This window comes from Puntigrus tetrazona, chromosome 19, assembly GCF_018831695.1.
Source record: "Puntigrus tetrazona isolate hp1 chromosome 19, ASM1883169v1, whole genome shotgun sequence".
Lineage (NCBI taxonomy): Eukaryota > Metazoa > Chordata > Actinopteri > Cypriniformes > Cyprinidae > Puntigrus > Puntigrus tetrazona.
Genome location: NC_056717.1, coordinates 15,644,201 through 15,656,208, shown reverse-complemented (window position 1 = coordinate 15,656,208; position 12,008 = coordinate 15,644,201). Strand labels below are relative to the sequence as shown.

The 12,008-nt window shown below is 39.7% G+C and overlaps 1 protein-coding gene across 1 annotated transcript; it reads left to right on the top strand.

Annotated features, from left to right (window-relative positions):
- The first annotated feature begins 7,680 nt into the window (after nt 1–7,680).
- Nucleotides 7,681–11,129, top strand: LOC122323308 (proline-rich protein 15). The gene is made up of 2 exons (XM_043217048.1): nt 7,681–8,019; nt 9,036–11,129. Exon 2 carries the CDS (start codon nt 9,044–9,046, stop codon nt 9,416–9,418), a length of 375 nt encoding a protein of 124 aa, XP_043072983.1. The 5' UTR covers nt 7,681–8,019; nt 9,036–9,043; the 3' UTR covers nt 9,419–11,129.
- The last annotated feature ends 879 nt before the right edge of the window (nt 11,130–12,008 follow it).

The window sequence follows — 12,008 nt, the reverse complement described above, 5'->3', positions numbered from 1 at the left end:
ACACCCGGGGGTCATTTCCTGTCTAGCCCTCGTATGAATTTGTCGGCTGACACACGTAACCTACGATGAAGAAAACTGTTTTGTGTACACGAAATGCGCTTGTGGGAGAAAATAATATCACCACACAACTGACTTAGTCTACGTCAGCCTGGAAAGAATAAAAAGCGTACGGTTGAAATGAAATCGCACAACCAATAGTAAGGAATGGAAAGAGCATGAGAGATATGAAAAAGGGAGAGCAGGAGGAGAAAATAGTAAAAAGGACCCATGGAAAATAGACTATTAAAAAAAGAGAGACAGACGGAGAATGAAAAATGGCAGGATATGTAATAAAGTGCCTGCTGCCAGAGATTGATGCACATGGGTTTCATGAACCAAGTCTCTGAATTAAAAATAGCTAATCATGTTTTAGCATTGCACGCCTATTGTAAAAAGATCAACAAGTCAAACATTCGTACAAAAAAACAGTGGCTTTCCATTGTGTGTCTGTAATGTTTCCCTAATGTTAGAACAATGTTTATTTTAGGTTGTTGTAACCATCCTCTAACTCTGACATCATCTTGCATAGTGTCTCTACAACACACAGCACAAACATATATGGAGACACATCTCATAGTGTCCCTCTCATGTGGGTACACGTCTCTTAGTAACGATCGCCCTCTCTGAGAAAGCAGGGAGGTTGCCTATTGGAAACACATGCTGCCTTATTGATGAACAACAGCTTTCCATGAAAACACATCACTCATTTAGCACCATTCATTCACCTAAAAAAAACAAAGGCAAAATGCTTAACTCCCAGAACCCATCTAACAATACAATATGCATATGGACATTTGTTGTTCTCGTTCTCTCATTCATTGTGATGATGAAAGTGTGAATTATTTAACATTCCTGTCTGTCTTCGGGATTTTCAGCTCTTGCAACTGTGTATATCTCTGTATCGGCATTCGTGAGAACAAGAGAAAAAGGGGGAGAAAAGGAAAAGAGAGATTTGAGGGGTTGACATGAGCAACAGCTGGTTGGGTCATTAAGTTCTTTAACCTAGATCTGCTACACAGACTTTAACTCTCTACTGCCCTTTACACAGTATAAGTCTGTGTACATGGAGCCCATGCACAAATCTTGGTACTGACAACCTGCTGAGAAAGTAAAACAAGGCAAAAATGAACTTATGTCACTACAGTGCCTTTACTATGAGAGCGTATGCATGCTTCTGCATCTTTCAACACCATAGCAGTTGATCCCTAAAGTGATAGTTCATTTAAAATGATATCCATCCCATTATTTACTCACCCCCATGCAGCTTTACGAATGACAAAAGAAGAATGTTTGAACTGTTTTTGACTCTACAAGGAAAGTCAGCGGGGTCCTAAAAACATGTGAATTCATTGACTTTTAATACGGACAAAAAACAAAATTTTTTAATGATCTTAATTTGTGATCCAGATCCTAATGTTATAATAGACATTAGTCAGGATAGACACCATATTTAATTTAACGTCTAGTAAAAGAATTAAGACATATGCTTTAGTCTTTACAATGGCACACACTGTAGTACAAAGGTCCTAAAATGTACAATTTCAAAACTGGAGCAGTACATCATTCTAGATATGGATTATTAAAGGATCCCAGGTTTGTAAAATATTTAGCTTGATCCTCTGAGAAAATATTATCTTTAGTAATGTAAATGTTGTCACCTGTAACTCCAAATAAAGCCATTATTGCTAATCAGTACAGTGCATCACTGCAGCTGCTGCTAGAAGTCCTGGTTGCTATAGGAACGGTCCGCATTCAAAGACACACTGCCTGGCATAGCATGAACGTCTGCGTGATCTGGAAATTGCTGGTGACTTTATTTGTGTATAGTGACCCATTTCTAGTCTCAGCCTCAGGCATCCCGCCAACAGACCACTGGTTAAACGTTTGATGCATATCACATATGCACATATAAACACTCCAGAACTTCTGGAGTGGATTGATTGATTTCTAGAGAATTTCTGAGAGATATACGCATGTCACATTCTTTACCGCTGCACCCAGAAATAAAGATGCCACGACGCCAAACCCTCCTTTAGAAAAAGCTGTCATTTTTACAATTGTGACGATGAGCGCTCATCAGGGTAGTTCAAGTGTATGTGAAATATTTGCCTTGTAAAAAGAAATCCAAGAGTTTTACACAATGACCCTAAACATCCCTAAATGCATCTATGTTCATGCGAATCATTTGTGATCCAGCTGCATTTACAAAAGAAGTGAGTATAAGTATAGGGGTTTTTTAATTAATCAATCAATTTTGATCAATTTTAATTAATCAGTTTTGCAAATGTGCTAATTAGCATTTAAAGGGGCATGCAACAAAACCGGCTGCTGTGAAAAGAGCTGTTTTAAAAAAAGGAAGAATCGTGTTGTTTTACACTACCACTGAGAATTTTAACAGATGTATGTTACAGACTTTTTATTAAGACCCTTAAGAATCATTTCAACTCACAGCAAACTAAGAAGGGCCGCGGTTAAGCATATTCTTCAGAGAAGGAACGCCATTCAAGAGTGAAAGCAAATGATTTGTTTGACCCGTGCCATTTGGGGTTTTGCTTATTTTGCTGTTATAATCAATGTAGAGAAGTGATACGGACCCGTAAGGCCTCCAAGAGCTGCCTGGAAACGACGTTCTCTGTGTGGTTTTCCTGAAAATAACTACACACCTTGGAACGTTCCTCAGCCAATCAGAACTCGAGCATTCAACTGCCCCGTAGTACGCAATATTCACAATATCTACAGTATCATATATAGTAAATGTGATTTAGTGCAGACTTGAAGTTTGAAGTTATTGATCAAAATAAACTATATTTATGATATAGATTTAATTGGAGCATGATGAACAGTGCGCTTGATGAACATTTTTGCAGAATTTGATGTTTCACCATTCTCTTGCATGCCCAGGAAGGCGTTTCAAAGATGGCCGCCGAGTAAAAAAAGACTTTGAAACTACTTTCCTTCTATCCCTCAGTCTCATTTTCATTCCTGCGGACAATTAAACACGGCTCTACCCTAACATCTGTTTACCTAAGGCCAGAACTACACAACTTTTTCCCAGAGTTTTGCCCCAATTTTAAAAGTTCTCAGCGGCTGTGAACTGTGGCTGCTAAAACACACACACTCCTGCCTCTCGTGTCACAGTGGTCGGTGAAACAGCAGTAACCATAACAGCACCTACTGGTCACAGTCATTTAATATTAGGTTTCGTGAAGGTATTAAACACTTCAACGCTGTTTTCGTTTTACGGAAAATACTGTAACATTTGTAAGGCGTGGAGGAAACAAGCCATCAAGCTTGTAATGGTCAGCCACAGATGGTTCGGAGAGAAGTATCAGTTCTCCTGAGTGTTACCAGCAAAAAAGGGTTACATCTGGAAAAAATTAAAACCTTTACACCAAGAGAGATGTTGGGAGGGGAGAAAGAAACTGAGCGTGTGAGAGAGAGAAGAATGCGGGGAGTTCTTGTGAGTTTGATGTTCCGCATCATTGCGCTGTACCAAATTATTTCTTTCATCCCTTTGCTCTTTCTAGATAACACACACACGCACGGAAGACTAGCTAAAACAAATCTGAGGTTTTAAATAACGCTGATAAGAATCAAAACGAACACAAGCTTTAAGATGTTGTTGTTCCTTCGGCCTGTGCGTGAGTTAATGCGAGCAGCGCCATCTGCTGGTTGTTTTGTAATGTTGAACACTTTTACAGTGGCTGCGTTTTGACGAAGCGACATTATAATCATCTTTGAGGTTTTGTAAGCAAAAGAAATGTTAATAAACGGGTGCCGATGATAGTTTTGCCTTATGTGGTGCTTCCAAACTCAAACGTTTGAACAAGGCAATGGGGCATAGCTATTTAAATGACAATGGCAGGGGTGAAACGCTTTTGTGTTTTCTCCAATTTGATCTTTTTTTCATTACAAGTGATATTATCAGCATTTACAATTTAACCAGATTTTAAGTTTAAGTGATACTTATTCATTTCTGAATATTTTTTAAACAGAGCTCAGGCACGAACTCTACAAATCTGTTCAAAACCCAACGACCATGTTCTCTGTTAAGATTCAAGATTATCCGAATAGCTTTTTGTGCTTGACTGTGTGCACAAGCGTCGTTTGTACAAAGGTTCACATGATGCATATCTGATTTACTGAAAACATTTAGTGTAATTAATTTTTTGTTTACACAATACGAATGTATGTATGTGTGTGTTTGTGTGTGTGTGTGATTTGTAACATTTTGGATCCAACTCTCATTCATTTGTAGACACGAGATATAAATAACAACAGCACATTAGCACATGAACACGCAAAAATACAGGTGACTCATGCACACACACATACACACACAAACAGAGTAAGCACATTGTACAGTGAGATAAATTGGTGTTTCTGAATGAGAAGACCCACTCTACCAGTCCAACAGGCTGTTTTTCTCTGTCCTCTCTTACTCTCATATGCTCAAAGGGAAAGAGAGAGAAAAGGCAGGGAGAGGGAGTGGTCACACAGAAAAAGAGAGATGACATAGTAACCATATTTCAGCCAAGACCTTTTTGTTTTGATGTCCATTTGAAATAAAACACCTAGAAGCAAACATTGAATGATGCACCTGTTGCTACTTAAGCAATGCATTAATGGCCAGCGCATCTGCAGAACAGTGCATGTTGGAAAGGTATATACTGAGAAAGAAACAAACGCACACACACATACTTCATACACTCTTTTGCATGCTTTTAATGTATTTTATTGCATTGTATACAAAATGCCAAAGTGGCATTTGCAAATAATGGTAGAATTTTAATAAGACTAACCTCACCTTTCTTAGTAATTTTTTTTCTTAGGGCATTAGGGCATTTTCATGGATGTATGATGTAACTTTACCTCAAATGCGTCATATTAATAATAAACATGTACCACAAGGTTTGACAACCAGAAAGTGTCCAGCATTTTTGCGTCTTCGTTTGGAACAAAATATCTTTTGCTTCATATCTTCAAACCTCGACAGACAGACATAAAGAAAGAAAGCGATAGATTGATAAATATAAAGATATGAAGGTTTTGGATTGATCACTCAAACTATAGATGGATACAGAGAGTGAATTGATAGTGAAATCATTCAGTTGGTTTGTTTATTTCCAGTTTAGGTTTCCTCAATACTGAAAAACTGGTATGTTGCTCTCACTCTCAAGTAAATGTTTTACCCCGAATCGCATACCAGTAATGTGTGCACAGTTTATGTGTGATCATTAGATAAATTAATGTTGAGAAAAAAACAAACGAAACATGCATATATAAATATATATATAATACACAAATATATAATTTAGGACATGTTTGATAATGATTTTGTTTCCTGTTTGGGTTTATGTATGCTTTGTTTTTGTCGACGGCACTGTTAGATAGCTGTGATTTGATTTCAAAAACAGTACCCTAGCTATCAATATATATATTGTGATTTAAAATAAACCTCTAAACGATCTCAGAGTCGGTGCTAACATCATTTCGTCGTGGCTGCGCTTTTATTATAATCTTAATTCGAGTGATGAAGGAATTTAAAAGTCTGACAGTAATCAGCGTTGAACGCTGTAAAGTTAACCCTGCCTGTTTGAAAATGATTAACAGTTTATAAAAATGTAGAAGTCATTCAGAAGCTTCAATTAATAAAAGTGATCAAAAAGTAATCAAATGCAATCCGTTACTTTCTTTTAAGAACTACATTTTTTAAAAAAGGGTAGTTTGTAATCTGTGACCTATTACTTTCCTTCTCAACACATGCTAGAAACTTAGTTTTGCGCAACACTTTATTAACTTGGTGTGCAGTGCATATTAATAGAAAGTGATGTGGTTAGTATGTGCAGTATGTGTGGTTTCGATCCCTGTGGAAGAGAGGGAGTCCCCCAAGTATGCAGCAGGGCTAGTAACATACTGTAGACATTTTCTAAACTTCCTGTACAACCTCTCTTTAACCTACTGTTGAATGATACTTCGGAAACCACATTCCTGGATATTTCCTCTTTTCTCATTCTCACTCTCATGCTTTCTCTTTGTTTCACATATGCACTCGAAAATTGAGAAACTCTTCAGAGTGACATTCCTCGCTGTATCCGGTACCATCTCACAGGAAGCAGAGACTATTTCAGATGGCATTCCTGGCCTTAACTTTCTGTGGCGTTTGCTGGTGCATAGAAACTATAACAAGAGTGGTATTCCTGACCTGACCCATCCACTCTTCCTCTGAGATTTCCATCTGTCTTTCAGATGACCCCAGTGTGACCCCGCAGGCCACCCAGCAAAGAGCATCTGCTCAGTCTTTTCAATAGACAAAAATAAATAAATAAATAAAATAATAATAAAAAAAAAAAAAATTACATATATATATATATATATATATATATATATATATATATATATATATATATATATATATATATATTTTTTTTTTATCAATAACGTTACCAAGCAAATAAAATAAACATCAACACAATTACACTTTGCAACACAGAGAAAATGCAGAAGCTGCATCTGAAGTGGCATTTAGATGTGTTTACACTCTGTGCAATGCAGGGCATGAATTAATTTAACCTGCAGATACAACTGCATAATGTTTTGACATTTTAATTCTAAAAGGTGGAATACTGATTGAAATTATGTAAAAAAAAAAAAAAACGAAAGTCGCCAGTAGGTGGCAGCAAGTGAGTCATTGCGATTGAACCGAATCATTTAAACAGTTGATTCATTCAGGAACGAAACACCATCACGCTGAGATGCAAAACAGTGCTGTGGCTTTGTTTGGTATGACTTTTATTAGCGAAATAGAGAAAAAAAACTTAAATCTTAATGGTTCACTGTATACCAGCATGTGCGCAATAAAAAAAAAAGCACTAGAACATATTTGCCAATAGTACAGTAGAAACTGGCATCAGTCCACGTCTCGTTTATCGCTGAACTCTTACTTCTGGGAGAGACAAAATGTTGCAAGACCTCGAGGGATTCCCTCCAACAATACCAGCACCCTGAGACTGCCTAGAAATGTAATCTATACTGATCAAAGTGATACGCGTGACACAGAGGGCTTGGGTTGTTCAGCTCTTTGTCGAAATATCCTTTCTAACGCAGTCACCCAGAGTGGAACATAACTTCACACCACGGCCGTCGCTGCATTCACTGTAAAGTGGAGTCAAACATAACACGAGTCACTGTTCTGGCCATAGCCTACACACTGCATTCTATATTCATGTGGGGCTTTAAGAATGACAGCCCAGAATAATGTCTCCATTGTCATTTCTGCAACGTTTAAGACCGGCGTGTTCGGTGAAGCGGGAACACTGCTCCTCTGTGGCGGGGCCGACCTTCTCCAATGCGAAATGGTTTTTAGCTCCAGCCTCGATTAATTTCGACGTTCGGTCTATCGGTAGACGCTGACATAGTAGCGGAGGGTTGGGCTCGTTTGTTTAGATCACACAAGAATGCTCGCCACCTCGAGAAAAAAAAAAAGGAAAAAGTTTCACCGAAGAAAAAGCGACTCGATGTTGGTTCCCAGGGCAACCGCGAGCCCAGCCTACCGCCATAGCAGAATTACCTGAATTCTCCTCACGTGACCGATCCCCAGGCATTCCGGCCAATCAGGAGACAGAACAGGTGCGCTCACGATAGTTTCGGAGGTGGAATCTCAGTGCTCTTGTAAACTGCGACGACAGTATAAAGTCTTTCACGTAACTTCAAATTTTGCGTGGCGTTTTCAGAACCTCCTCCAGGTGATGTTGGGCAAAGGATGATGTTACGTTTTCTCGCAGACAAAGATATCCATTCATTCGAGTTATGCGCAAAAACGCGTCTCGGCGATTGAAGTCTTCGTGTACGCGGGAGTGAAAGATGATTTTCGCGCACTGAGATTTCTTCTGAGGATTCGGCGTCTGTGTTTTCTCAGCACACCTTTCATTTAGAGGAACCTCGGGCTGCGTTTATCTTGTTCTCATCGTTTTTGCGCAGGTGAGTCGCTCAGGCTGATGATCAGGTTCGTTGTTGTGGCATGAATCATCACCTGTAAAAGACTCTCTGGAGCTCGTGGCGCTGTAAACCTGTTCTGCATCACAAGACAATATCCTAGGTTGTTTTTCTTGTATGACACGGAGCTCGTTTGTTTTGCACGAATCGAGTTATTCGCAAACATGGTTTAAAATGGCATTCGTACGGAAAATGACTTTAATACACGGGTTTATCGGTACGAAAAACATTATTACAATTTCTTAATTAAAAGTCATTTTGATATTTCGTACGAGTGTGTGAAAATGTCAGGTGGCGTAACTGAGAGTCAAAAACAGCAATGGAGGTTTATAATGAAATAAAATATAATATTTTAGCGTATTTCTTTATAGACTTGAGCAATTTTAATAGCAGTGGTTTAATCTACATGCATGAAGCCATTTTGTTGTCATGTGACAAAATCATAAAACACTTTTAGACCACTGGCTATAAGGTAAAATACTACATGAGAAAGAAAATCTGAAAGACACCCTTCACCTCTCGTGGCATAGGCCTATATCTCATTAAATCTGAGGTTCAGAATGGCATATATGCTAAATGTATAACGTACGAAACCAACACTAATACAAAGTTTAGGCTACATTTCTAGGAAAAACCGACACGTGTTTTAAACTAGATTTTTAAGAGTTCTCCATCTTGGTTCTGACCTGTCGAGATCCCCAAGCAAATCCGTTTTATGCCATTTTAATGTATATAGGCCTAGTGAAGGGTGGAGCAAAGCCTAGCCTATTTCATAAAGTATATTAAACCTAATCTATTACAGATCTATCTCAGATTACACCGTGTTGTTGTTATTCTTGAATAGACATGTTGTGTCTATTGTTGTTCTTACGTCATAGCGTCATACGCGTGGGTCTGTAGATCGCAATTAAATAGTAGGTACACCTAAAAATAGGCACAACGTAGTTCTTCCACTTTTGACGTCAAAGCGGTAACCTAATCGTATTTATTTATGTTTTTAGTTTTAACAATGACTGAGAAGATAGCTCCCTGGTGGAGGTCCTTCGTGGGCAAGAGGAGAAAGGCAGCCAGAGAGTCTGCGGTGACGCTGGAACAGGACCTCCGTAACCAGGCTTCGGCGGGGTCCACGCAGCACCCCTCCGCCGAGCCGGACCAACGGCTCACTTCGGCGACGCGACCGGCGAAAGAAGAGGCCAACTGCTTACCGAGCGACGAAACGTACGACGACTCCGCCGTTCAGCCGTATTTCAACGAGAGCTCCAATCGCCGCAGCCTCACCGTGTCCCGCTCCGGACGCTTCAAAGAGAAGCGGAAGACGCGCGCCAGTCTTCCGCAGAACCACGGAGACGACGGGAAATCAGCCGACGTCCAGTCGACGCGCTGATCGCCTCCGCGGTTCGGTAGAGCGCTGAGTACGGCACTACCTCCGTTCTGACACTGCTGAACTCGATTGGACTCGCGAACGCACTTATATGAAGTTATGAGGATAGACTTTTGGAGTAAGTTATCCATATCACAGAAGCTTTATTTTTTCCGATGCTGGAAATAATGTCATTTCCCTACTGAAACAAAAAAAAAAAAAAAAACCTAGCCAGGCTGGTCTTTACGGGTTTTAAAGGGGTTTTGGGCACTTTACAATAACCGGAAAACCAGCTGGGTGACCAGCTAGACCAGCCTTAACCAGCAAACCATGTTTTTAGTTTTATTTTTTTTGGTTATTGGACATTCAGTACAATGATTTTCGTGAAGGATGCAACATAATGTTTTGGTTGTCATACATAATTTGCACTGTTCTGAGGTGTTAATGCAATATTTTATGAAGGACTGTACATTAGAAGGATTCAGCAGCAAATATTTTTAATGGTTAGCAATGTGCTGCGAGCATTGCCTTATCATGACTTGTTTTGTAACGCTTGTGCATGCATGCCACGGATTTTTAAAGGGGTTAGGGTGGTGGTCCTATCCGTCCAGAATCAGATTATTAATGTATATGCCATCCTACGCATCAGAAATCAAAGCCACGAGTTTTCATGTGTAGTTTGTTTTATTGACTCCAGGACACCTTGATAGTAGTGATTCGTTCTCCTACCGCAAACGTAGTGCTGCATTTACGTTAGACAAACCAAAGATTCTACTCTTATATCGTTTAGTTAACAGTTAAAGTCAAGAAAAGCAATTTAACTAAACTATAGGCTGTTAGTTTAGCAAACAGTGTTTACAGTAGATATATGAGTATATTAAGACATGAGTTGAACTTAGTTACTGTTCATTCATCCTAAATTCGAATAGATCCTGATAATTGGTTTTTAAAAAACTGTTCAAACTATGAGATTTAATCTGTTTTTTGTTTTTTTTTTGCGTGCAGCTGGTTGTTAGGGAATAGGCCTATGTCATATGTTCGGGTCCTTTGAGTAGGGAAGAGATGCACATGCAGATTTGAAATTTGTGTCCACAATGAAGATTTAAACAAGATTTAATTTCTATCAGGAGAAAGAGATGCACTGCACTCTTATACGTTTGTTTGCTAAATCTAGCTTGGGAAGGAAGTGTTACTTCATCGGATTTTAATATTTTCCATTTAAGGCATCCATCTGTGCATGTGCCGAGCTGTTGTTGCCCCTGAATGTGCTTACGTGTATGTGAGTGTTTGTTATGGGTGGGGTGTACAGACAAGCAATAGGTCATTATTAGAGTTACAGTATTTAAAACTCCATCAGTGTGTGCTAATGCTCGTCACCTCGCCTGAGGCTGTCATCTTTAACCTCATCAGCCCTGTATCACAACATTCCTTACTCTTAGAAGACAAGTTTCTCAGAGAGCCAGAATGACTGCACTGTCTTTCCCTAATAGGGTGGAAATATTAGGCTAGATCATTTGTATGGACTTACAAATGCTTTTCTCAGCAGAGAGTATACAAGGCTTGCTGAATCATGACTGCACTGTTCTCACTGAATAAAACACATTTTAGCATTGTTGTTTGACACACTTGATAGTTTTTTTTTGTTTTAGCAGTAGATGATTTTATGTTTTCACTCAATGAAATATTCAGATACTATCCTTGACCCTATTACTGATTAAATCTGGTTTGGAGGTCATCTTTTATTGGCCATGCCTCTTTTCTCTGCACACACACACACAAACGAAGCGTTGTAAATAAAACAAAACAAAAACCTACCACTAGAGAGCGATCTGGTCGCGCGCAGCATAGAGTACAGTACAGAGCCACCTGAAGCACAGATGACTAGATGTTAACAACTTACAAAAGCTTTAGCTTTTAATTTAATTTTCATTACAGAAATTGAACACACGTTCTACGTGCACTTTAATAAATACTATCGGTTATGCGAATTATATAAAATATAAACCAACCAGGTTCGCGGTCAGGACAGTCTCCACCTCGCGCCGCCGGCTGTGTTGTACTTTGCACGCGCTCTCGTTGCGCGTGCATTCTAGACGCAACAGGCGGACCACAGGGCGCGCGTGCTGTAGTCCGGTTCAGTTCACGCATAACTACCACAGAAGCACAGCATTTGGACAGAGTGTCAGCGAGTGTTATTAAATGAGGCATTTCTAGCGGATTAATTTCTGCCAAGTGGAGAGGACATATTTTCTACAGCTTTCTTCAAAGTGTTTATGATTACAGTTTTGTGCGTCACGTACTTCGCGGAAAAGCAGACGCGAATAGTCATCGCGAAACCCTCGGCGTCTTCCTAATTATAACACTAGCTTGCGGTCAGTAACTGTATCTCGTGGGTCAAAGGCGCGCGCTATGCGGACCGAGCCTCGCGCCCCGACTGGCCTCTGACAACTTCCTTGCGTCCTCCGGAGGAACAGAAAAACGACCGAAACATCAGCCCTTCAAGCCCGCTAAGGTAAAGTAACCTTTGACAGCTGCATTACAGCAAACCAGGCTTTGCAGGCCGATAACACTGAACCGCTACCGTTATTAGTTTGTGTTCCCGGCTGGACTTTTG

Excerpts from the sequence above, each read along its gene's own strand:
- LOC122323308 (XM_043217048.1), top strand. The coding sequence starts at position 9,044 with ATGACTGAGAAGATAGCTCCCTGGTGGAGGTCCTTCGTGGGCAAGAGG.